The following is a 25551-nucleotide window of genomic DNA, read 5'->3' on the forward strand; positions in this document are numbered from 1 at the left end:
CTTAGCCGTGTCTCTAATAAAACCGCTGTAACGTCAGAGGTAATGTTCATATGTTGATTAATGGTTTTCTTTCGTTTTTGATGTACTGCAGAATATTTTTTATAAAATCCCAGGCCAGGAAAATCACCTTCATGTTTTTCTGTGTTTTATCTTCAGCTACTTTGACACAAAGGCATCTGCTGTGACGCTTACACCTGTGATAAAGTCTTGCGTGTGTCAGCTTCCTTTTTATTGATACAAAAATATGTAAATGTACTGATCTGAATTATAATATTTCTGACTGTCAAAATTTCCCAGATTTAAATCGAATCGAATTAAATCGAATCGTGGATCGAATTGATTCGGGACCTTGTGAATCGGAATTGAATCGATTCTAGAAATCAGTGACGATACCTATGGGCAGAAATCTGTGCCATCAGAAACTGAATTTGAATAAGTTCAATTTGAATTTGAATTGCTTACAATCTGAATTGTAACTTGAATAAATGCTTTTGAAAAATGAATTTGAATTAGTCTAATTTGAAATTGAATTTATGCTTTGAAAATGATCATCACTAAAATGAAATTTAATTTTATATTTTGAAAATGAATTGATTTGCTTTGAAACTACATTTTATCCTTTAAAAATTCAGCTCTCGAATAATTTCAGTTTCACTTCTCACCATTCAGTTTCAGTTCTACAATTCAATTTCAGTTCCAAAATTCAGTTTTTTGGAACTTACATCCACATCCACATTATATCACTTCAAACAGAGGTGATCCAGTAATGCTGCACTAATGAATTAGACTAACTATTCACTTTAGCTAAAGTTATTAAGTTAGCTAAAGAGTTGGGATGCTGTGTAAGACATAAATGAAGCTAAAATACAAAGGTTTGGGCACCGTTTTGCATGTTTCCCTACTGTAGGGGTCTCTGCAAGCATACAGAGGGGGTACTCTGAGAGGGTACAAGATGACAACTCTGGAATTCTACTAGAAACAGTCGATCATATTTGTTTGTCAAAGCTGAATTCAGGGCAAACTACGCTAAATTAGCGTTTTTAGCTAACAGCTACAATAAGCATAAAAGTTACTGCACGGCTATCATTTGTTAACATGACACTTGTTCTTATACATGTAATACATTTATTACCAACCTGAGAGTTTATCCGCTGGTCATTCGACATGACGAATGACTTCTGAAGTCTTAATTCAGCTCAAGACGCTGTAGATTCCCGTCAGTAACACTTTCGGTCCGCTAGTAAAACGTAGTTCTATTAATCTGCGCTTGAACCGGAATCGGATGTAAGTTCCAAAAAACTGAATTTTGGAACTGAAATTGAATTGTAGAACTGAAACTGAATGGTGAGAAGTGAAACTGAAATTATTCGAGAGCTGAATTTTTAAAGGATAAAATGCAGTTTCAAAGCAAATCAATTCATTTTCAAAATATAAAATTCAATTTCAATTTAGTGATGATCATTTTCAAACCATAAATTCAATTTCAAATTAGACTAATTCAAATTCAGTTTTCAAAAGCATTTATTCAAGTTACAATTCAGATTCAATCGGAGCAATTCAAATTCAAATTGAACTTATTCAAATTCAGTTTCTGATGGCACAGATTTCTGCCCATAATAGTGCCCCTGTATTGACCTGATATTAATATATATATATATATATATATATATATATATATATATATATATATATATATTGCTGTATCGAACAAAACCTAATTGTAAATCAGGCGCCATACAGAAAATCACGTGCTGCCTTCACGTTACCCTGTAAAATCTGTCTATTACTTTATTCGACATGATTGTGGGACAGTTAATTGCTATTAGTCTGAATAGTAATTTTGAGGTCATAAGTAACATAATAAATAACTTTGGAGATGTTTAAGGAATCAAGCACTGGGCACGAGGAAAGTAAATATTTACTGTTTGATTTGCATTTTCGCCTCCTCTGTGATTTCCCACCGTGCGTGAACGTGGCGGGGAAGTACGACGGTTACTGACAGCTACACTTTCTCTGCATACTTCGAAAAATGTCGATTTCCGAGGAGATGTACCTGCACTATCACGGACTGATTGTGCCCAAGGAAACTCACTCTTATGAGAGTTTGGAGTTTGCTCAGGGATTCAAGTTTGAAGACGACGACGTCCTGGCTGTTACCTACCCGAAGTCAGGTGAGAGCTTCTGTAAAACACTCAAGCGGCTTTTACTTCACAGAAAACTGATGACTAAACCTTTGTGATGGTAGAATTTGATGATAGACGCTGCACCTGCGCATTTATCTGTGTAAGTGGTGTCAGACAGAGCACGCAGAGTCTGCGGGTGAGGGTGAAAATAAATGAGGTTCGCGAGTGAATTGTACGCCGTTGTTGTACAATACAACAGTTGTTGTACAGTACAACAGTTGTTCTGCCAAAAAGTGATTTCCGGTATTTGCCAAAAACTGATTGCTCGTATTTACACTGCTATAAGTGTTGGCCTATAATATGTGAAACATATGTCAAATGCATCCCTTATGGATGACATAAAGTCATCTTGAGCCACAAACAACATTAGTGTAAGAAGGTAGAAGCCGCAATCAGTTTTTGGCAGTGACTTTTACGTAACCTTTATTTATGCAGTTAAAAAAATGTCATTAACATTAAAAATGTCTTTTGTAAGAGTAAGCTGGCCAAGAGGACAACAGAAATGGCAGCAAATATTACAATAGTTCTGTAAAAATATTTTAAGTGGGGATAAACGACCAAATTGGTTATAATGTAAGTACAATAACACAGAGTTGTAAAGATACTTGAAAAACAGATAATTTTTTAATTCTATATATAACCCCTTTGTAAACCCTGTTCACCGAAGTCTGTTTACGAACATACGTAAAGATATTACACATAAAAAATACACGGAAACATTGGAAATCAGTTTTTGGCAGGCAATCACTTTTTGGCACAACACCGTCCTTGAACAGTTTGCTGCTCAACCTGAATGTTTACTATTACCAGTTTGCCTTTGAAGGCTAGAGACTGCATAAACCTATATATGTGGTTAAGTAAGCCTAGATACTGTGCACTATGCAAGAGTTATGCAAAGTTTTTCCAGTCACTCCAAAGCCGTGTGTCAACTGTTATGATATTGTGAAAAATGATGCAAATGGCTGTGGTGAACACGTACTTCAAGAAGAGGGAGGAACATAGAGGGATGTATAAAAGTGTATAAAATGTGCAGTTTGAAGGAAATGGGAGTCTGCAAGGTAGTGGCAGGTGAGAATGTAGCTAGGCAGATGAGTCGCTGAAGTTGAAGAGCAAAGAATGTTGCACAGAGTTCAGAGAGGATTTAAGATAGCTCTGGGTGGAAGGCAAGGGTTATCAGATGTCTGGGAAAACTGCGCAGAATGTATCCTCTGGATAGTTTCCAAACAACAAGTAGACTTGTTGTGAAAAGAAGAACTACAGGAAAGTATCCAAAGTGAAGAAAGACCTGAGTACTGGGAGCTTGTCATACAGCAAAGAGAGCGCTTATGAAAGGAAATGGTTTATAATGAGTTGTATGTGAGGCTGCACACTAAGAAAAGAAAATGGGGCTTGTAACAACTGGCTAGTCAAGACAAGGTAGAAAGGATGTCCAGCAGATTAGCGTGGTTAATGATAGAGATGAAATATACCAACAAGTGAAAAGAGTGTGTTGAGATGATGGAAAGCACTGCACCTGGCAGTCATGTGTGTGTATGATGTGCAGGATCTTTAATTGGAGAGCAGTTACAAACTGTGCTCACATTTACTAAGACTGATTTTCATAAGCGTTCCTGATACTAAGCACCGGTTCCCACTATTGTTTCTGTTAACCCGTTATGCAGTTATACTTGAAGACCTGGGCCCTATTTCAGGAAGCCGGTTTAGAAAACTCAGAGTGAAAAACGATACTCAGGGTTGAGTAACCCCGAACTGTCCAACTCGGAATATTCGGTTTCAGAAAGGCTGATAACAATTAGTTCAATCAACGCGGAGTTGCTTTAACCCCAAGTTAAACGCGCGCACAAGGATACATAAAGCCCTGATTAGTGGAGCACAGATTAAGCGAGTCACCATGGAGACGGAGGGAAAGAAGGCGCGGTCAATGTATTTTACAGCACTTGAGGCCGAAATTCTGATGGCAGCATATGCCGATAACATGCAAATTTTGCGGAAAAAAAGTAACACAGCCTCAGCTGCAAAAGAAAGGGAGCATGCATGGCAAAACATAGCCGACAGAGTCAATGCGTGAGTGTTAATTTAAACATTGATCTAGGGATTTCCACCCATTTAACACGTTATTTTATTATATTTTATTTTATTTTATATTTTATACATTTTATTTTGTGATGTGACGTGAGCGCAGGTGCAACCCAACAGGCCCCAAACGTTCCTGGCAGCAAGTAAAAATGAAATATAAAAATATAGTCCAAACAGGTAAGGTGTAATTGTATTATGAGCCATAGTGCTTGGTCTGTTTGTCCGATGTAAATCAATTGCAGTTAGAGGCTACATTAATTTCCCCTCTGTAAGCACTTATTGAAATTATCTGAGCACATTACAATTACATATTTGCTTACTCTGTATGCTCAAATGTGACCCGTTATAGCCAACAGAAAAAAAGCGGAGGCCCGAAAAACAGGTGGAGGTCGTCCACCACCACCACTCACAGAGGCTGAGCAGTTGGCTTCCATATTTGTGATAATGTTGGCAGCATCACATATGATCTTCACAGTGCAGAGAACACAAATTAGCATCCATTACTATAATAAATAATTTGTTAGTTTGAAATGCTACAGGGAGCTATGTACCTGTACATTAATGCTGTGGAAAGACTTCCTGTTCACATAGTCTCCTTCATTTACTGAAGGAGCAATGATTGGAATGTGAGTGCCATCTATACAGCCAATCACGCCTGGGAACCGTGAGAATAAATGTAAAATTTAAGTAGTAGTTCAAGTATCACCACATCATGAATTAAGTTTCGTTCATCCTGCTACCTGCAATTTTGTGGCATCCCTCTTTGATAAATCTTGTGGGTCTATGACCGGGGAACACCACAAACGAGTACAGGAGACGTTTCAGTGCAACTGTAACATTCCTGACTGCCCGACAGACGGTAGCCTTGGAAACGTGCTCAGCGTCACCAATATTATACAGAAAGCTCCCGTTTGCAAAAAACCGAAGTGCAATACAAATAATATGTACAGAACTGAGAGGATGTCCGCGATGTGTCACATGAGCAATATTAGGCCTGAGGATGTTATTCAAATAAATTATAGATTGTGCTGAAAAACGGTGACGTTCACACAGAAAATCATCAGGAAATGATAAAATGTCCAAACGCGCTCTAATCACTCTCTCCCGGCGGAAAGCTCTGCGGAGAATTTGGGCTTCAACATCTACTGGCTCTTCAAGGAAGGGGCATGCCATGTCTGACACTTCCTACAGTCAGGTTTCTGACAAAGAGGCGGAGAAGGTCAGGGTTAGTTGAAGTAAACCTGCTAGGGGGCAGGTTAGCTTCACGGAGTGTGTCGTCATAGTAACTCACTCAGAATCAGTGTTGGGTAAGTTACTTTAAAATAGTAACTTAGTTACTTCTCTCAAAAGTAACTCAGTTACTTAAAGTTACTCGTTACTTTCAAAGTAACTAGTTACTAGGGAAAGTAACTTTGGTTTTACTCAGAATTCTCTTGTTAATGTGTTTCTTCCATAACTTTGCCAGTCTTCTAGCTTGCTTACTTGCCACAAGTGCACTGTGCCACCTACCAATAGAAAGGAAAAGATAATGTGCACATTTCCACGAGAGAAATCCCACGCCTGGACCGTCATTGACTGCTGCCATGATTCTAGCCTACGTCACAGCGTCATGCGCGCCTTTTACATCCAACACAAAAACTGCAGTCATGGTGCTTTCGATTGTACTCAGAACTCGGAAATTCTGCCTTCTGAATACGAAGATGTAGGTAACACCAGACTGCAGATTAGCTGCATACAGGGCTGGACTGGGACAGAAAATTGGCCCGGGCATTTTGACTAGAGACTGGCCCACCATTATAGGAAAAATCATAAAGCCTTTGAATGAAAATAAACACTGTTGTGACAGTGATGTTCACTTTTTGATGGTATATATGCATCAATCTATCAATCGTTTGTTGTAAGATTCAGATAATTATTTTTTAAAAGCTAGACATTTTAAATGGGAATAAGAAAGAAAAGTATTTCCTTGTGCCCCCCTCTCCCTGTTAATTCCCTACCTGCCCCCCTGGCAACACTTTGCTAGACCCACCCCTGCACAGTTACCAGCTGTCAGCTACTTAGAAAAGGATCCTGGGGTTATTTGTCTCTCAGAAACAGTTCATAACTTCCCTTCAACTCATTCATGTCACCTAAAAGGTAAACCTGTTTCTCCATCACCTGTTCAGCTCTGATGCTTCAGTAAGGACATCTCCTGGTTTCATCTTCATGTTTCCCTCTCACCAGATAACCAAACTGATATCATGACCAGCAGCTTTACAGCTGTGGCTCCAGCAAACATCAGCCGATATTAGAAATTAATATTAAATAAATTCTAACAATAGCTGATCAAGCTTAAACGTGTTGCTGTTGTTTAGCGCGACATCCGCTGGTTTCCTCTTTCGGCGCAAAGTGAGCGATAAACAAGAGAGAAAAGCCGATCAGCTGATCATTGATCAGTTTTCATGATTGAAGTAGAAACAGGAGAGGGAGGGAGGGGGGAGAATGAGAGAAGAAGAGGCAGCTGTGCAGCGTAAAGACACAGAATAACTCCAGCTTTGTGCCTTTTTCATTGTAGCTGAATTACGGGACAAACTGTTCCTTTTCACCTCAATAAGAAACGCCTAATATTTTCTCTGAATACCAGACGGGACGGTTGGCAACTCTAATAACTTATGAACAAAATAAAGTTCAACATCAGTATCATAGCACCACCCAGCTGTATAGAAACTCCGTCATGCTAGCTAGCACGCAGTACGGAAAAAGTCAGAATAACGAAAATAAACTCCACCTAAACTTGGTTCATATCTGACCCAGAGAGACTGCAGGTCATAACTTCTTACCTGAAGTTCAGTTCACACTTGGACCGGCGGCCGCCTCGGGTCTCTTTTCCTTCTGCGTCCTCTTTCCATCCTCCACCTGCTGCCCTCCACCACTTGCTAATGTTACTGAATCTGTGGAAGCTCCATAGCCACCACACGAAGTAACGAGTAACGAGCCTATTTAAATCCCAGTAACGACTAACGCGTTCCTGATTTTGGCATAATAACTAGTTACCGTGCTCGTTACCACAATAATAACGTAGTTACTGTAACGCGTTACTTAATAACGCGTTAGTCCCAACACTGCTCAGAATTAATCTAAACTCGCTTTGTGAAACCGAAAACCCAGAGTTTTCGTTAACTCAGGGTATACTTACTCAGAGTTTGCACTAAACCGGCTTCCTGAAATAGGGCCCTGTAGCTCATACTCATTTATTTTTTTATTGCTATTTCTTCAGGTACAATCTGGATGCAGGAGATCCTCCCACTGGTGCTGAATGGGGGGGATCTGACCCCCATCCATACCATTCCTAACTGGGAGAGAGTCCCATGGCTGGAAGAGAAACAACTGGCACGGGTGGTGGATAAGCTGGCATCTCCACAGGCACTGGTCTCACATTTTCCCTACAACCTCATGCCCCCTTCCTTCTGTACCTCCAAAGCAAAGGTAATGACTCTGTGTGATATTCCCAATGTGTTCCTGATTGTGTAAGAGACTTTACACACACGTATGTTTTTGCACTCTTTCTGCTGTAGGTGATCTACGTCATGAGGAACCCAAAGGACATCATGGTGTCTTCATACTACTTCCACCAGATGGCTGGCTTCCTTGAGGATCCAGGAACCTTTGATGAGTTCATGGATAAATTTCTTGAGGGCAAAGGTCAGAGATCACATATGCACAAGAGGAGACATGCAAGAAAATCAATATTTGCAAGTTCTATCACAATAGTGGTTGGATCTGTAACTGGTCAGCCAATGTCTGCTTCATTTGCAGTGATGTTTGGAAAATGGACAGACCACATGAAGAGTTGGAGAAACAGTGAACTGGGAGACAGAATAATGTACATTACATATGAAGAAATGGCTCAGGTAAAACACTTCCAATGTTTTCACTGAAAGGAAAGTATTTCATGTGAGGTTTTTTTTTTTTTTCTTGACTAAACTACCAGACACAGTGTCTTATAGTGCACCGCATTGTCAGTGTGTGCGTGCACACTATGAGAGACAGGTGTAACAGAGAGCTGCCATTACCTGCACAGAATAAATATTTTAACTCACACTTTCTCTTGTTATATTTTCAATTGTCATATTCTGCATTGAAGTAAACAGAAAGTAATTGGAGGACTGTTGAAACTTTTATTCATTATCAGGTCATCAGCTGAATTACATGAGCAGCTGTTGTTAGCTGTGTGTGTATTTGTGGGTGCGGTTGTCTTGCTCAACTTCAGCCTGCACCTCGTCACTACGGCATTCGCCTACAATATACAAGTAAAGAAAGCGATCTATATCAATATACTAGAGCTGGGCGATATGAGATTTTTTCATATCACGATATGTTTTTTTTTCATTTCAGGCAATAACGATATCTATCACGATATAAGCCAAATAACTATATTTGTTAGATTTAAATGTGCCGTTGCTCACAAGTAAAATGTGAAATAATCAGCAGCTTGTTTTGATTTAAATATTTATTTCCCATAATAAGTTCAACAGGGTAGATGTACTAAAGGAACATGAGACTTTTTCAGATAAATAAAGGCAAATATTGCAAACTACACAAAAGGCAGCCGCTAAAGCGTTTAAGTTTCAAAATAGAACAAACGAAACAGACTACTAAATTGTCAATTCCACTTAGAAACAAAATATTAATTCTAAAAATAAATCTTAGTTTGTTTTACAGAAGAACAGACAAAATTGACTAACTTTTGTCAATATCAAATAAACTGAGAACTAAAAGGAAATTCTCAATCTCTCCTTGTTGTATAGCTGAGCTTTTCAAACAGTTTTAACAGTTACTTTAGTCTGACAAAAGCCGAATGACGAATTAGTGCTTCCAGTCAGAGATTGAGCATGCACCGCTTTATTGCATTTCCAGACTTGCTTTTGGCACAATTTACAGTGCGCGCTACTCTGTTTTTTGTCAGACTTGAAATAGCCGAAATACCTTCACACTACGGAACTTCTATGGCTCTTCCGTTCGACAATCTCTCCGGCATTGGAACCATCATCTGTTTTCTCTTCGGTCACGCTCTCGTTTGTTTTTTCTCTAGTCAGCACACTCATTTCCTCCGTTACCCGGGCGGCACGCCGGCTGGCTGCTTCCCAAAACAAATACACATGTGCGGCTTGGCACTTGTGCTGTACGTAACAAGTCACGTGACGTGACGCTGCGGCTGCGATTGGTTTGGCTCTGCGCTACTTAATTTGGATTGGCTGTTTTTTTTTTTTGTTTTTTTTTTAAGAGGACAAGAGCGGTGAGGCCTATCGCAATAGTTTAATTTTTCTATCGAGAAAAAGTTATTTCGCAATACATATCGTTATCGTTCTATCGCCCAGCTCTACAATATACAAATCTGTTGGTTAAATAACATGAATTTTTGCAAACATAAATCATAGTAGTCAGCTAGAACATCATAGAAAGAAATAGTTTTTTCAGCCTTTTACTCACCTCTGCTGCTTCCTGGTTGCAATGTTATGATCGGGGAAGATTGTGCCCCAGGCAGTGTTGGGAAGGTTACTTTTAAAATGTATTCCACTACAGATTACAGAATACATGCCCCAAAATGTATTTTGTAATGTATTCCGTTACGTTACTCAATGAGAGTAATGTATTCTGAATACTTTGGATTACTTAATATATTATCATGCTTTTTACAACTGCATGAATGTACTGTTGCTGTGTGATTTATTACTATTACTGAAGGTCCGTGGCTCCGAACCGTAGTAAAGGGACCTCTGGCTAATACGTCGGTTCCGAGTCGGGCTCGTAGCCGAAAAATAGAGACAGAGAGAAGCGTTGAAAGGCTGCTCCAACGGAGCTTATTGTTTCGGAGGAAAACACGAACACAGTGTACACTCGAGTCTTAATAGCTTACTTACAACTGGGCTCGTCAGGCACTCTTCTTGGCTGCAGTGGTTATTATTGTTTCTGCTCTGTGAAAGCTCGTACTTTTCCACTCACATTTTTCTCCCTCCTTCGCTCACAGACACATAACAGGTATGGCAGTCCATTCTCCCTGCAGCACGGACTACACTGCCATAAGGCTACATTCTTTAGGCCAATTAGCTTAGCACGAGAACAACAACAACAAAAAAGCGCTCTCTAACCCAGGAAACACACAGTCGCAGAGAGAGCACGTCACCATGGCAACCGTAACGCTGCCGCCTGGAACAACAGAACATAGCTGTCAAACAAAACCCAAACAGTCCTGACCCGCCACAATATGAAACAGGGAAGTACCGCCGTGTAATCCATTTATTTCAACAAAGTAACTGTATTCTAAATACCACCTTTTTAAACGGTAACTGTAACGGAATACATTTACTCATATTTTGTATTTTAAATACGTAACGGCGGTACATGTATTCCGTTACTCCCCAACACTGGCCCCAGGACCCGCAAACAATTTATTTGTTCCGGGAGGAGAGTAAGGCACGAGTATAGGGTATGGGAATTTATTTATTCATTCATTCATATTTATAATAGGATTATTGTTGGTTATTATTTTAAATGTGGCCTAAGTTGGAAATGTTTGTAAATAGTGTATTTTTATAAATATTTCTGTGTTACAATGCAATTTCTTTTGTATCATCTATAGTCCTGAGTGAAACCTGCAGAATGGAATATGCTGTGAGGTTATTTAAACCCATCTATTCCATTCAGTCAAAGACTCTTTGGTTCTTATGTTGGATGTCTGCTTCCATGGCCACTCGACCAAGCTGACAACTGTGTTTTTAAAAATTGTTACTTACCTACATCTATATTGTGTTTTGAGTAGGGGTGGGACTCAATTAAAAGAAAGTTAATCTAATTAACTAGAGGTTTTGTAATTAATGAATTAATCTTGATTAATCACATTTAATCGCACAAGCAAATGTGCCTCAAAGCGCAAATGTTTTTTTTGATTTAAAAGGGTTTTAGTGGGCGACAGAATAAATAATAGACATGGTCATGAAAATTGTAAACTCAAGCTCTTAATTTCTGGGGGGAAAAAAAAAATTAAACTGCATTTCAATTCAAAACAGAGAAGCAAAAATAATATCTCTGGCCAAAATTGGGCAGACTTTAAAATAAAATACTGTTATAAGTACATTTTCAAAATGGTATTGTCTTTCAATAATAATGATAAAAATTTCAACATAACGTGCAGTTTTTCTTCTTAAAAAAATAAAGCAGAAATATAAAAGGTTATTTGACCAGTTTCACCTTTAAACTGTGAGTAACCTTAGCCAAAATTATTTTGTACATTCCGCTAAAACAGTGTGATCATCGACTATTTTAGTGCAAAAAATAACAAACCCATTGGACTCACAATACCTACGTACTCCATACTGTCTGTGTCTTTTAACCAGTTACTTAGACAAAGTAACTGTGCTTTTATCTGTTTTTATCTTGTAAGGTATGAAGATTCATGTGCTTTGTGCTGAGGTGTTTTTTTCTGTTCTCAAACTGCTCTCCTCTCAGGAGCTCAGTCTGCTTTTCTCCTCCTCTCCCCTCATGTATTGTGCATTTCATTGTTTTTCTTATCATCCTTTGGGAAGACAGCTCTCTGACCTGTCTTCCCAATGTGATGTTTTTGCAGTGTATATAGTTAGAAGGGGACCCATTTCACTGCAGGTAACATGTACATGAAACATTGCAAGTGACAGGTAAATGCATAACCATCATCATCATCGCTTCCAGGCCAGGCCAGACAGCTGTGGGTGGGTCTCTGCTCGACTGGACCACCACTGCAGCGGGGAGTCTGTCTCGCTGATGATGGATTCTGCTGTGTACAAACTCAGAGCCCTGTTGCACAGGGCATCCTCATCTCAATCAGAGTCTGAAGACAAAGAAGAGAGGAGGAGGCCCATTGTCTTTGCTGCCTCCTTTGTGGTGGCATCTTTACGCTATTCCTGCAGCAGGGCTTCAAGGCTGGTCCAAAACTCTTCTCGCTCTCCGCTTGCAAGATGCTTTAAATCCTTAAAGCGTGGGTCAAGCACAGTAGCTATCTTGAGCCACTGATGGTTGAGTGTAGCTACACGCTGGGATAGGTCCTTTGTGAAGGCAGTCTTAAATTTCACCATGTAGTTTGAGTTATCATTGGAGACCTCCATGGTGTGACGCAGGTGGCAGAAAGCAGGTAAAACCACGGAATATAAGACATATGGCTCACCTCCAAGAAGCTCAGTCACAAACCTGTAGTAGACAGTTCAAGAAAATAATGTCCTAAATTCTTTGTTTAATGCTACCGCATCCGGGGCAGCCGATGCGCCAGTATTGGGGAACAAGGATGCTGGTGAGAAGTGGGCTACTGGCCGAAGGAACCGAAACATCATCACACCGAAAGTGGAAATACAAATTTGAAATCATTGCCAGAACTACTGAACTGCAAAATCGACATCAGAGCTTTATCCAAATTATGACTCACAGGATCAGGGCAGACGGTCGTCAAACCATCACTCAACGATGACCAGATGGCACTCTACTACTCGGGTGGAGAAAAACGAAAAGCAGGAGTTGGCTTCATGGTTGCCCGTCGCACAGTCAAGAGTGTTGTCTCATTCCAGCCAATCTCCAATCGCCTTGTAGTGCTCACCATCAACGGTAGCATCAAAACCCACCTCATTACCATCTACACACCAACCGAGACAAATCCAGACCCGGCCAAGAACAATTTCTATAACCAACTACAACACACGTTGGATTCAATCGGACTGGGTGGGAGAGCACGGGGTCGGGTCATTTTGGACATGGTGTAATGAACAACAACGGTTTGCGCCTCTTGTCCTTCGCCAACACCAACAACTTCATCATCGGAAAAACACCCAATTTTAACATCCAAAGAAACATCAACTCACATGGCAAAATCCAACAGGTGATGACTCAGCGATGTTGGATTACATCCTGATTGACTCCTGTTTCCGTGATAAATCTTCTACTACAAAGAGCCAAATGCAAATCGCACCCATTGGCAAAGCCCAACTGGAAATGCCTGTCAGATCCCGCTTACAAGGCAGAATTTCAAATAGCATTATCCAGCCATTTTGCTGCATTGGTGCCATCCGAAGATGTCAACGTCAAAGAGCAACAAGTTTTGGACGTCATCATGGAAAGCGCCAAAGACCTGTGCCATCCCACACGCTGCCGAACACAGCCGTAGATATCCGACGAATGTCTCGATATGGTAGATGAAGCGAAATATGTGAAGCTGGTCGACTTTAAACGATATCGTCAGCTCAACAAGGACGTCTGACGCCGATTGAAGGAAGAACGCGAGGCTTACTGGAACCAAGTAGTGGCTGACTTGGAGGAAGTGGCCTCAAAGCATGAGTGCCACACCATTTATCGAATGCTCTGATGCCTGAGTAGAAAAACCAAATCAACAAATGACAACATCTGAAAGGCTGATGGCACCTTTGTATGATCATCAACTGAGCGGTTACAGTGCTGGACGGAGCCACAAGGACCACCAGCAGAGCCGCCACCCATCGAAGCACCAGAGACCCCGATGGTCCGATGATGAGTCAACCCTGGCAAAGGTGAAGACAGCCATCGGGACTTTGAAAAATGGAAAAGCGCTTGGTGTGGATGCAATTACAGCGGAATCGATCAAGGCTGGCGGTGATGTTCTTCTCCAACAAGTGCACCTTCTTCCGCAAAAAAATGTGGCGCACAGAGACGATTCCAAGAACATGGGAGAAGGCCATCATTATCCCAATCTTCAAGAAAGGCAACAACCGAGAATGCCAAAACGAATGCGGCATCAGTCTGCTCTTGATCAGTGGAAAAGTCTTCATGAAAGTAATTCAATCATGCCTGCAGAAACATCGCGAACAAACGAACCGCAAAGAGCAAGCCGGCTTCAGATCTCACCGCGGGTCCTGTGACCAGATGTTCAGTATTTGCCAGGTGAGGAGCAAATTTTATGTGGGAAACGGACGGTCATCATCTTTATTGACTTTCAGCCTACATTCGACTGCATCGATTGGGCAACACTTTGGATGACACTGGAGACTGAGCACATCCCACCGAAAGTAATTAAGCTCCTACAGGAAAATTAGAACGGATCATTGAGCCAAATTCGCATCCGAAACAAGCAGTCGACTGAATTCGCCATCCGCACAGGAGTCACCTTACTGCTGCTCTTCAACATCATGGTTTACACCATCATTTGACCGTGTAGTAACATCCTGTGTGAGTGGCTCTTTCTGTTGCTCCAGTCTTGTTTGCTCCTGGTGTAGTTCCTCCATATTAGCAGGGGTGTCTGTAATGCATCTCATTTTGCTTCCCTTTCAATATCATAAGGCTGTTCAATTTTACTTGAAATAGTCTTTCGGCACAGCAGTTGAAAGTTGGATCACCTGATGCTAACTGTAGCACATTTTCTAACCCCCTATCTTCTACCACTGATAGTAGTCTACAGTCCAGAGCAATCCTTTTATGCGAGAGTTGGTAAGTTTGTCCAATATTGGCTTACAAATTTTGGTTCTGGGGCCAGTCATTTCATCAAATTTGGACTGTTCATATGTTTTATTGTCACTGCCAGTGCTAGGTTCTGTGCCTCCTGCAACATGTTTTGAATTTGGATGGTATCGTAAGGTTGAGGTGCTTCGGTGGTACGGAAACTCCTTTTTGGACAGCTTGCACAAAACCATGCTTTTATCAAGGCTTCTGTCAGGTAGTCTTTTGAAATGAAATTTGCCTCCGATCAGTCCTAACAATGCGCGTTCTTCTTCTCCCTTTTTGTACATCTGATGTGTGCATTAGTGTAGTTGGTATTCCAGGAAATTGTGCATTGACAAAAGTTCCCCTTTGCTTGAAATGCAAAGTGTGATTAAATGCGTTATTTTTTATTTAAATTATATTAATAAATTATTTTACATGTTTAAATTCCCATCCCTAGTTTTGAGACACAATTTCCCACATATTTTGATGCTCCACCTAAAGGCCCGAGTGCACCAATGTTCCCTCTAAGCTGCGCACATGCACAATTGCGCACTGCTGGCACGGTCTCTGCGCACAGAAAATCTGTGTTGTGCACAAAAAAAAATCTAACCTGAATTGAAATTAAAATTAAAACTTTAACAATTCTGTTTTGCAGTGTTAGTCAGTGAGTGACTGGCTGCTCCTGTATGGGATTAGAACGATGCCACCATATTCCATAGTCCAGCCAATAATGCCATTTACATTCGCAGCTAATCAATGTGGTTGACAGGCTATGACAGCGTCCTTATGTGCCGACACCGGTGTTTTAGCTAGCAAAGCGGCGTGGCTTATGTGGAGTGAAGCCACATTAATGACAACGTGTACAACCATTGGAGATGTGAGCAGGACAGACGAAACAATTGACGGAAAAAGTGTGGACTTTATACCAGTTTTTAAATTGTGTTGATAGGCCACCTAAAACCAGAGTTATGATAAAAAGATATGCAATGTTTGGTTTTCTTCCTGAATACTATCGTTGTTTATATTTACTGCGGGAAGAAACGGTAAAAACTGTGTTTTATAAGGAAAACGCTCGAAAGCCTGTGAGCAAAAACAAAACCAAAAAAACCCCCACCCTTTCCTATTGGTCGAAAAATATACCATGTTGACCAATCAAAAATGATATGGCAACATGGCATTTATTGTTTAGGAAGGGGGGAAGTTTTAGGAGTGACCGCAGTGTTTTGCCAGGTGAGTGATTTGCGACGTTTAGCACAAATCTTGTGTAGTTAGCGTGTTGTCTTGTATAGTTAGTGTGTAGTGTAGTCAATAGTTTTGTTGTGTGTGTCAGAACAATGAGGCGACTACTGAATGTTACAGGTGTTACAGGAGTGATACATCTCCTGTTGTCAGGCAGGTATCAGGCTGTTGTTCTCCTTTATCTCATAGTGGACAGAAATAATTTTTTGGAGTGACACAAATAATTTGTGTGGCATCAAATTTGATGCAGAACAGCTGATTGTTCTGTAAATAGTTTGAAATATTTATTTTAAAAAATGCCTTGGCTACATTTTTAGGTAAACAGCTGCAAAAAACTCCATTGTTTGCAAAACTCAGTTACTTTTTTGAAGAAGTAACTATATAATTAATTGCCCAACATTGGTCATTATATACTGTATTTTGCAAACAGAGAATTACAGGACTCTCTCCCAGACCACAGACTCATACTCATAATTCAAGTCAGAGCTTTATTTAAAAAAGAAAGAAAGTTGTGTTTTCAAAATTGGAGTTAGAGTTATTTTCACTTCCAATAGTGTTAACATACTAAACAGGTCATGAACAAGATTTTTTTTTTTTTCAAATTTTCATTGTCAGTGTGCTGAAGCAGTTAATTAAAAGTAGTCTAACATAAATGCTTTAATTTGATTATTTTAATAAACCATGTAACTTGGATGGATTCGATGTTGGCGTGACCACAGTGCACACTTCTAATGTTGCTCACAGTGGTCCAAGGGACCGCGCAGGGAGTTTGTGTGTTCGCTCAGACACATGAAAAATTAGAGGGAACATTGGAGTGCACCCTCCACATTTGTCACTTTGAGCAAAACAAACCCAGACTTATGTCTTGCCAAAACTTGAAATTGTGACTTAAACTATTCAAACCCCTGACCTTTCAAAGTTTGCTCATGAAATGACTTTAGAATAAGTTTTCAATAAAAGCCAAATTTAAAAAAACACTGACTGTTTCACATTATATAACGAGCGTGTTTCTTCCAGGACCTGCCTGCGGCTCTCAGGCGTATTTCTGATTTCCTGGGCTGCAATCTGACTGAAGAAGTAATTCAGAAGGTAGCAGAGCATTGTTCTTTCAAGAGCATGCAGAACAACAACATGTCCAACTTCAGTCTGATCCCCAAGGTGTACATGGACCATGACAAATCTCCTTTCCTAAGAAAAGGTGAGTTTCCATATCCCATTATGACACATCTGACTGGGTTGAAAAATTAGTGATATTGAACACAACACACCAACTTGGACGCGTTTGTTATCAAAGATGTCTTTTCAGAGTTTCTTCCATGGTCAATTTCTGTTCTCATCAGGTGTTTTTATGTTTATGTGACTCTTTGCATGCGTGTTTTTGTTGTCAGGCATTGCTGGAGACTGGAAAAACCACTTCAGCTCAGAGCAACTGACCCGATTCACCTCTGTGATTTCCAAAGAGCTGGAAGGTGAGAGCTTCTCTCTGCCATGGAGCTTGGATTGACCACCATCTGAAATAGTGAGATGGAGAGATCAGGAGTGGTAAAGACAAAATCGAGACCTATATCGCGAGTAATGTTATATTTCTTATAGGAGGCACATCTAGTATACATAGAGCTGCCCCAAAAAAACAAAAGAGTGCATCGACCAGCACAACAAATTTTGGATCCTTCGCTCTGATTTAGCGGTGAGTGCAGCGCATGCCGTTGTGAAAGGGCCTTTATGCTCCGCAGTGTGACTCACAGGTCCCACGTCAGCCCTGACTTTGTGTTAGGTAATACTAAAGTAATAATGGGATTTCTGGTATATCACAGCTTTATCCTTTCAACAGCTACCGGAAGTTAAGGGACCTAGCTTATAATGAATATTCATATGGAAATCCTCCAGCTTCAAACTATATTACCCTTCCAGGACCTGCAGCTCAGCAAAGCACCCCTTCGACAGCCCAACCCATCTGTCTCTGATTGGATTGTTAAATTTGTGATTGACCTGACATTGACCAATCAGCTGAAAGGAAGAAGAATTTGGTCAAAATTTTTAAGTTTAATATATAGTTTTTTGCTTTGCATCTGTAACCAGACCTTAAAAAACAAATTTGTAATGTGTAAATATTTTTTTACAAATACAAATCTCTTTTACATTGACACAAATTCTCTTCCATAGATGCACAAACATAAAATTTTCAGATATTTGGTTTACAGGTTACAAAACTCAGTTCACAACTATGCTGTCTGATTTACAAAATATTCGTACTTGTAAAATATTTATAATAAATATTTTAAAATATTTATAACCACAATTTGAGCCCATAAACTAGTGCCATGAACTAGTGGTAAAAAACTAAATTGCCGCAAAATGACGTCACTTCCGGTTTCGAACAGGTCATGACGGACATGCGATAGTTCGCGCTGATGGATGTAGGAAGTGTTACAAACAGCTGATCGGATTGGCAAAGCGTGTTTCTGTAATATTATGTTTTTGTTGCTACAAGTGCTTTTTATGCAGTTTTTGCAAAGCTATATGTAGAAGGAAACTGTGACCTAGGGCAAGCTGATGGAATAAGATGTAAGTACAACTCCTCCGGTTTCATATGCAAAAAAGATTATTGCGCTAGCTTACGTGGTTGCAGTGCTACCGGGATTTAAAAATAGTTATGTAAAACGGAGCGTGCCCGCTCCGACCGGCTTTAAAGGGTTAATATATATTGTTTTTTAGTGTGTAATACTTATTGCATGTTAACCTTGTATATGATTAACTTTTGCCATCTAGGACCTCCATATTCTGGATCTGCATGTATTTGACATTTAACTGGTACAATTTTTAAAGTTACTGAGCATAGCACATTCACGGCACAGTCCACATGTTTCTGCTAATACAAAGTTATGATACTGCAATCTTAATTAACATGGATGTAATGTTGTATTTAATTTGTTGTTGAGAATTTTAACAAGAAGATCAATAAAGTCATTAACAGTAACTTGTTGTCTTATTTACTTCTTTTATAGTTTTGATGAAATAGTAGTCAAATTTTAAATGCTAAACATCATATTGTTCTCCGGACGTATGATAGACACACAGGCTTGTTTTTATTTCAGCTGTAGCTGTAATAACAAGAATGATGGATGAATCTTTGAAAAGACACATTTCTGTTGGATTTTGTAAAAATAAGGCCTACAAATAAAGCTCCATTCCCCTATATCTGTAACGGGGTTGCTTTTTTTCTCTCATAATGAATCAAGCTACTTTAGCCACTCTGCATTCCTCTAATCTGATTTTCAAGCCTGTACATTATGTGTACATAGTGACTCAATGTGCTCTAATCACCACTTATATATTACAGAGCTGGAGCTTTTAGTCAGCAGGCGAGCTCACACAAGTTGATCCTTCTGGGATGTTGCAATGGTAGACTGAAAAAAAAGCTAGGATACTAGATATAAAAATGCTTTGCTAACTTTATGGAGCAAGTCAAAGCTTGAAAATGCCTTGCCTTTTTATGTTTTGGAGAAAAGTTATTTGCAAGCATATTCAACTTAAAATGCAACAGCTATGCAGATTTGAAGCTGCTAGCATATACAGGTGTGCTTACAGCAACATTTTATGATGAACTGTATCTTGGAGACAAATGCAAACACATTCCTACATGTCAGACCACAGGGGTTGGAAGCCCACACAGGACATTGGGTAGACTAAAGCAATTGTCTGTCTTAAATGAACCATATCCAACAAATGTTGCACCAAATCAGCCGTGGGCTTTCAGTAATAGTAATAAATCACACAGCAACAGTACATTCATGCAGTTGTAAAAAGCATGATAATATATTAAGTAATCCAAAGTATTCAGAATACGTTACTCTCATTGAGTAACGTAACGGAATACGTTACAAAATACATTTTGGGGCATGTATTCTGTAATCTGTAGTGGAATACATTTTAAAAGTAACCTTCCCAACACTGCATATACTACCTTATTAAGTTTGTGTTTAGGAATTCTGTCTTTGGGATGAAAGACAGAACTCCTATAATATTTAAAACTTTACTTTCTGTATTTTGAAAATACACACCATGCTTATATGAATCAAAATTTCAGTGAGTCTTCTGCAAAGAGTTAGCAGCCAGGAATGCTGCAAAAATCTGAAAGTAATCAAATTTGTATCTGGAACAAGCAAAGAATAACACATTCCTGAACTTTCACTCCAAATGCAGGATAACTTGTATTTCTTTATAAACTAAAGAACTACTGGTGTGAAACTTTGCCCATTAATACAGTCAGATCCAGTATACTAATAAAAAGATCACATGTGGACAAATAGGTCATCAAGGAGAGGAGCCCATTTTTCACGCAGGATTGTTTTTCGGTAAGAAAAAACTGAATAAAAAGGAGGACGTACAAAACGAATGGTATTCACTCATTTTTTGCTAGTTCAGCTCACACGGCCCAATTTTTTTCTGTCTCTCATTTGTTGTCCCTTGAGTCCAATAAAGCTGTCATTGTTGAAAAGGCACAATGGTCACAGACATAAACACAGGCACACACACTACTTGCTTTTACGAGCTTGCTGAACAACGCTGTAGTGTTTACACTGTCGTGCTACTTTGCTGCGGTTGTGAATTCCAGTGAGTCATATCAAGCCAGGCATTATACTAACACGGAATCACTCCAACTTTATGTCAAGACACAGAAAGGGAGAACATAACTTGATGATTACAACCCAACAAAATTTCAAAACCTATGACCAGTCAGTAATGTCTGCAGCATGAGGTTGTTTATGTTTTATTTTCTTTAAGTCAGTTTTACTACATAAAGCCAAGAGTAATCGAATAAAAAGACAGTATACTATTTGAGACCAACCCGTGGTCATTAGGTCTTGGCTTCAACCTCTGAAATATAAAAGCAGTTTGGAATACAAAGTTCCCTTTCAGGAAGGTATACGTACTTGGGGGAGAATGGTCCAATCATGCCAACTAGATTATTAAATAAGGAGGTGCTCAGGGAAAGGGCACTGACTACGTAACAGGAGAAAGTCTCTAACGAAGGATAGGAGAAAAGTACAGAAGACTCACTCATCCAGAGAACTGTCATGTCTGCCACTGAGTACATTAAGTACCACGGTCTCCTCCTGCCCCTGGAGGCCCACACCACGGAGAGCTTGGAGTACGCCCAAAATTTCTGTGTGGAAGACACTGATGTGTTTGCCATCACTTATCCGAAGTCAGGTATGTGTTTGTTCTCATATCTGTTGTCGCTTTTTAGCTTTTCTAGTTGTCTCTGATGGTTTTTGTTGATAAGCTTTAGTTTCCACATTTTATATATGGAGGAATTTATTCCTGTATATTTAAGAAATTTGTTTTGATGGCAGCAAAACATCTCAAAAAAGCTGAGATTTGGGCAAAAGAACACTGAAAAGGGAAGTGACACTAAAAATAATCACATGGAGGAGCATTTCAAAACTTATTTGGTTAATTAGCGACAGGTTGTCAGCAACATGACTTGGAATCAAAAGATCATCTCAGAGAGGCAGAGTTTCTCAAAAATGACGCTAGGCAGCGGTTCCTTTCTGAAAACAGCATTCACAAGTTGTGGAATGGTTTCAGAAAAATGTTCCTCAAATTAATGCCTGCATATCTGAAGGTGTGGGGGTCTGTGCTTATGGAGTGAGTGCTTGCACATCTGGAAAGGTGCCTTCAGAGCAGAAAAGTAACTTTTAGTTTAATTTTTCTGTGATTTTCTGCCTCTTTTTCTGTGATATCCTGCCTTTTTGGCCTAAAGGGACCACCCACCATTGGAGAGGAACTCCTCTAATAAGCACATCAGGGCTTAGGAGGGTAGCTCAAATAAGTCAAACGATATAGACCAAAAGCAAATATCCATTACAGAGCACATAAATGAACCGGCTTGGTCTCAGAAGGATATACAGGTTTCAGAGGAACATACACTGCCGTCCAGGCAATATCTTTTTCAGGGAAGGTCTTGCATATTTCAGCAACATAATGCTAAACCACATACTGCAGCTATTACAGCATAGTAGAAGATTCTACTTCAACTGGCTCCTTTCAGTATGGAAGAGTAGCAGCTCTACCCTGAGGCACAATCTCTAATGGAGAGACCAGCCTCCCTTCAGAGAAAGGCCATTTCTGCCAACTTTCTCAAACTTAGAGGTGCTGATTCTCATTCCCACCACTTCATACTCAGCTGTAAGACAGGACAGCAGGGGGGAAAGTGGGAATTTCTTGAAATTCAGAGATTATACATAATGTCCTTATTTATTTAAAAAACAAACTGGAGTATACTCTCTGTATCCCATTCAGAGGTTGCATGAAAATGCTATGCAGTTAAGTGAAGGCTCAACAAGTTAGCTTACTGTTTGTAATAATGCACCTTGTAGGACTGGTAGAGAGCAGACTGTGGGCTTCATGGTCAGTTTAACAGACAATGATGGTGGGAATATTATTAGTAGTCCACTCACTGAGCTTGACGTTTATAGCAGCTTCATACTCTGTAACATCTAGCATCTCTGTTGGCTAAATCCATAAACAACAGTGAATCTCAGAGCAGCAGCATACCTTAGCTGATCACAGCATGTACTCAAAGAAAAATCCTACTGGAGCTCACATTGGGAATTGTTCTTATGTGATTCTTTTCCCTATGCCCACCACTCCAACAGATCTTAGCATTCCCCCACCTACTAAATCCTAATGTAATGTTGGGCTACATAAATTTTTTCTGTTTACATGTTGATGCAAAGTCACCCATCTACAGTGCAGGCAGCAGCAACAAATGTAAGGCTGAGTTAGCTTAGCACAAAAATAGCTGGTAGAAATGTTTTTCAAAGAGCTGTTTTTTTTTATTTTTGTACTGAGGGTACATTTACATCCAGTATAAGTACACATGCTTTACGTATACTTGGTCAAAGAAGTTGAATCATCTGGACGACCCTTTCAAATTTTGATTTGTCAGACCTCTGGAAAATCTTTCACTTAAGTCTTTGTTAGATGAAGTCAGCCTCAAAGAAGACAACAGCCTTTCTGGATCTTTTTTCCCTTGCAGGGCAGGATGTTGTTTTGAAGTTGTGGTGCAATGACAAACTGTGTTCAATGGCATTGTTTCTCAGAAGGGTTCCTGAGCCCGGGCATAGTTTCCAATACAGATTGTTATTTCACTGTTATTTCTTCAGGTACAATCTGGATGCAGGAGATCCTCCCACTGGTGCTGAATGGGGGGGATCTGACCCCCATCCATACCATTCCTAACTGGGAGAGAGTCCCATGGCTAGAAGAGAAACAACTGGCACAGGTGGTGGATAAGCTGGCATCTCCACGGGCACTGGTCTCACATTTTCCATACAGCCTCATGCCCCCTTCCTTCTGTGCCTCCAAAGCAAAGGTAATGACTCTGTGTGATATTCCCAATTCATTCCTGATTATATAAGAGACTTTACACTCATTATGTTTTTGCACTCTTTCTGCTGTAGGTGATCTACGTCATGAGGAACCCAAAGGACATCATGGTGTCTTCATACTACTTCCACCAGATGGCTGGCTTCCTTGAGGATCCAGGAACCTTTGATGAGTTCATGGATAAATTTCTTGAGGGCAAAGGTCAGAGATCAAAACTGCACTTCTATTATCACCAGTAGAAGAGTGGTTGCATGTGAATGATTTGCCAATTTCTATCTTATTTGCAGTGATGTTTGGAAAATGGACAGACCACGTAAAGAGCTGGAGAAACAGTGAACTAGGAGACAGAATAATGTACATTACCTACGAAGAAATGGTTCAGGTAAAACACTTAAAAATTTTTTTGTTAACAACGTCTTCCATTGTTTTCCATGAAAGGAAAGCATAACAGATCACTGTACAGAACACTTTATCTTCGAGCATTGTGTTGTCAGTATGTCTGCAATATTCCCAATAGAAAAGGTTATTTTAACATTCTTGCTGTTAAAAAAACCCTCAAAGTTCATATTACGTTTGGACGTATAGTATTCAACTAATAAAACTCAGACTTTTTATCGTGCCAAAAATGTGAAGCTTAAATCACTCAAATCGCTGACCTTTCAAAGTATGATCTTAAAATGACTTCAGAATGAGCTTTCATTAAAAGCTAAATTTGAAAAACACACACTGTTTCACATAATATAACAACCGTGTTTCTTCCAGGACCTGCCTGCATCACTCAGGCATATCTCCGATTTTCTGGGCTGTAATCTGACTGAGGAAGTCATTCAGAAGATAGCAGAGCATTGTTCTTTCAAGAGCATGCAGAACAACAACATGTCCAACTTCAGTCTAATCCCCAAGGTGTACATGGACAGTGACAAGTCTCCTTTTCTAAGAAAAGGCGAGTTTCCATATCTTCTATCAAAAGTGTATTTTTAGATTTCTTCCCAGAATCAATTTCTTTTCTCATCAGATGTTTTTATGTTTATGTGACTCAAGCTTGACATGTTTTTGTTGTCAGGTATTGCTGGAGACTGGAAAAACCACTTCAGCTCAGAGCAACTGACCCGATTCACCTCTGTGATTTCCAAAGAGCTGGAGGGTGAGAGCTTCTCTCTGCCATGGAGCCTGGATTGACCACCATAGAGATCAGGAGTGGCAAAAATCCTGGCCTGTTATTTCAGACCAAGTAATTCATGCTAACTGAGCCAATATTCTTAAACTTATTTATGGTTTCAATATTAGGACCATGAGTAAATAGCATTAGAAGTAGCAACGTTTATTCACATGTCTTCTAATACAATTAAACCAGGATTCAGAAGCCTCACTGAGTCCATTAAAGTTCTCATGACTGGCATGCTTTAAATTAAATGGAGACTATTTATAGATACAGATAAAACTAGCTTGACAAAATATTTAGTGTATCCTGATATAAATCTGAAGCCACAAGCACTGGACATTAAAGATTGTACAATTTGTGCTGATTTACCCACAAGGAAATACTGTTGCAACATTTGAATTCCTCACAAATTAAAGTGAGATTTTTATACCTCTATACTGCTGTTTTAATTTTATTTTCCAGTTCACATAATATGCTGAAATCTGTCATTTTTTAGTAAGCACTTTTTAACTTATTTTTATCTCTAATAATTATTTACATCTTCATTATTTTAATATGTTATTTTTTGGAGGGGGGAATTGAATAACTACTTTAGATTTAACTTTAAAAAAAAAAAAAAAAAGTAAAAAATTATAATTTGCCCAGTGAGTCTAAACTCATGCACTAAAATGTACTATGTGAATACTTAATTTCTGTTACTTTGGTATTATTTAATCATAAAATACAGGTTATCGCTTATTTGTGTGATAATTTAACAGAAATGATGCCTAGCAAGAGGAGTAAAAATATAAATCTGATGTCTGAATGTACTGAAAAATGTTGGTAAAGTCCTTCAGATTAAAAAAACCATTTTTTTTCAGGACCATTTCTTTTTAGGCTAATAAAATTGGTGTAAGAATTTATAATCTGATGTAGTCTCAGCCTTCACTGATAAATGATGGCTTTTCCACAGCCATAGCAGAGATGCTTTTATTTAGAGTTGCTCTTAATGTAAACCAGGTGTTATTACTTTAAGTGTAATATACTTAATTAAAAAAATAATGCAGG

The 25551-nt window shown here is 39.4% G+C and overlaps 2 protein-coding genes across 2 annotated transcripts; both read left to right on the forward strand.

The window, feature by feature from the left end:
* Nucleotides 1-1985: 1985 nt before the first annotated feature.
* On the forward strand, nt 1986-17539 carry LOC146622480 (sulfotransferase 2B1-like). The gene is made up of 6 exons (XM_085365163.1): nt 1986-2171; nt 7516-7724; nt 7814-7940; nt 8055-8149; nt 16965-17145; nt 17336-17539. The coding sequence occupies exons 1-6, from the start codon at nt 2030-2032 to the stop codon at nt 17449-17451; spliced, it is 870 nt and encodes a 289-aa protein (XP_085221289.1). The 5' UTR covers nt 1986-2029; the 3' UTR covers nt 17452-17539.
* A 3486-nt stretch (nt 17540-21025) lies between these two features.
* LOC146622481 (sulfotransferase 2B1-like) lies at nt 21026-24521 on the forward strand. The gene is made up of 6 exons (XM_085365164.1): nt 21026-21161; nt 23120-23328; nt 23417-23543; nt 23630-23724; nt 24105-24285; nt 24406-24521. The coding sequence occupies exons 1-6, from the start codon at nt 21026-21028 to the stop codon at nt 24519-24521; spliced, it is 864 nt and encodes a 287-aa protein (XP_085221290.1).
* Nucleotides 24522-25551: the final 1030 nt, after the last annotated feature.

This window comes from Diplotaxodon limnothrissa, linkage group LG11, assembly GCF_057381915.1.
Source record: "Diplotaxodon limnothrissa isolate DT_005_m linkage group LG11, D_limnothrissa_male_GT1.1, whole genome shotgun sequence".
Lineage (NCBI taxonomy): Eukaryota > Metazoa > Chordata > Actinopteri > Cichliformes > Cichlidae > Diplotaxodon > Diplotaxodon limnothrissa.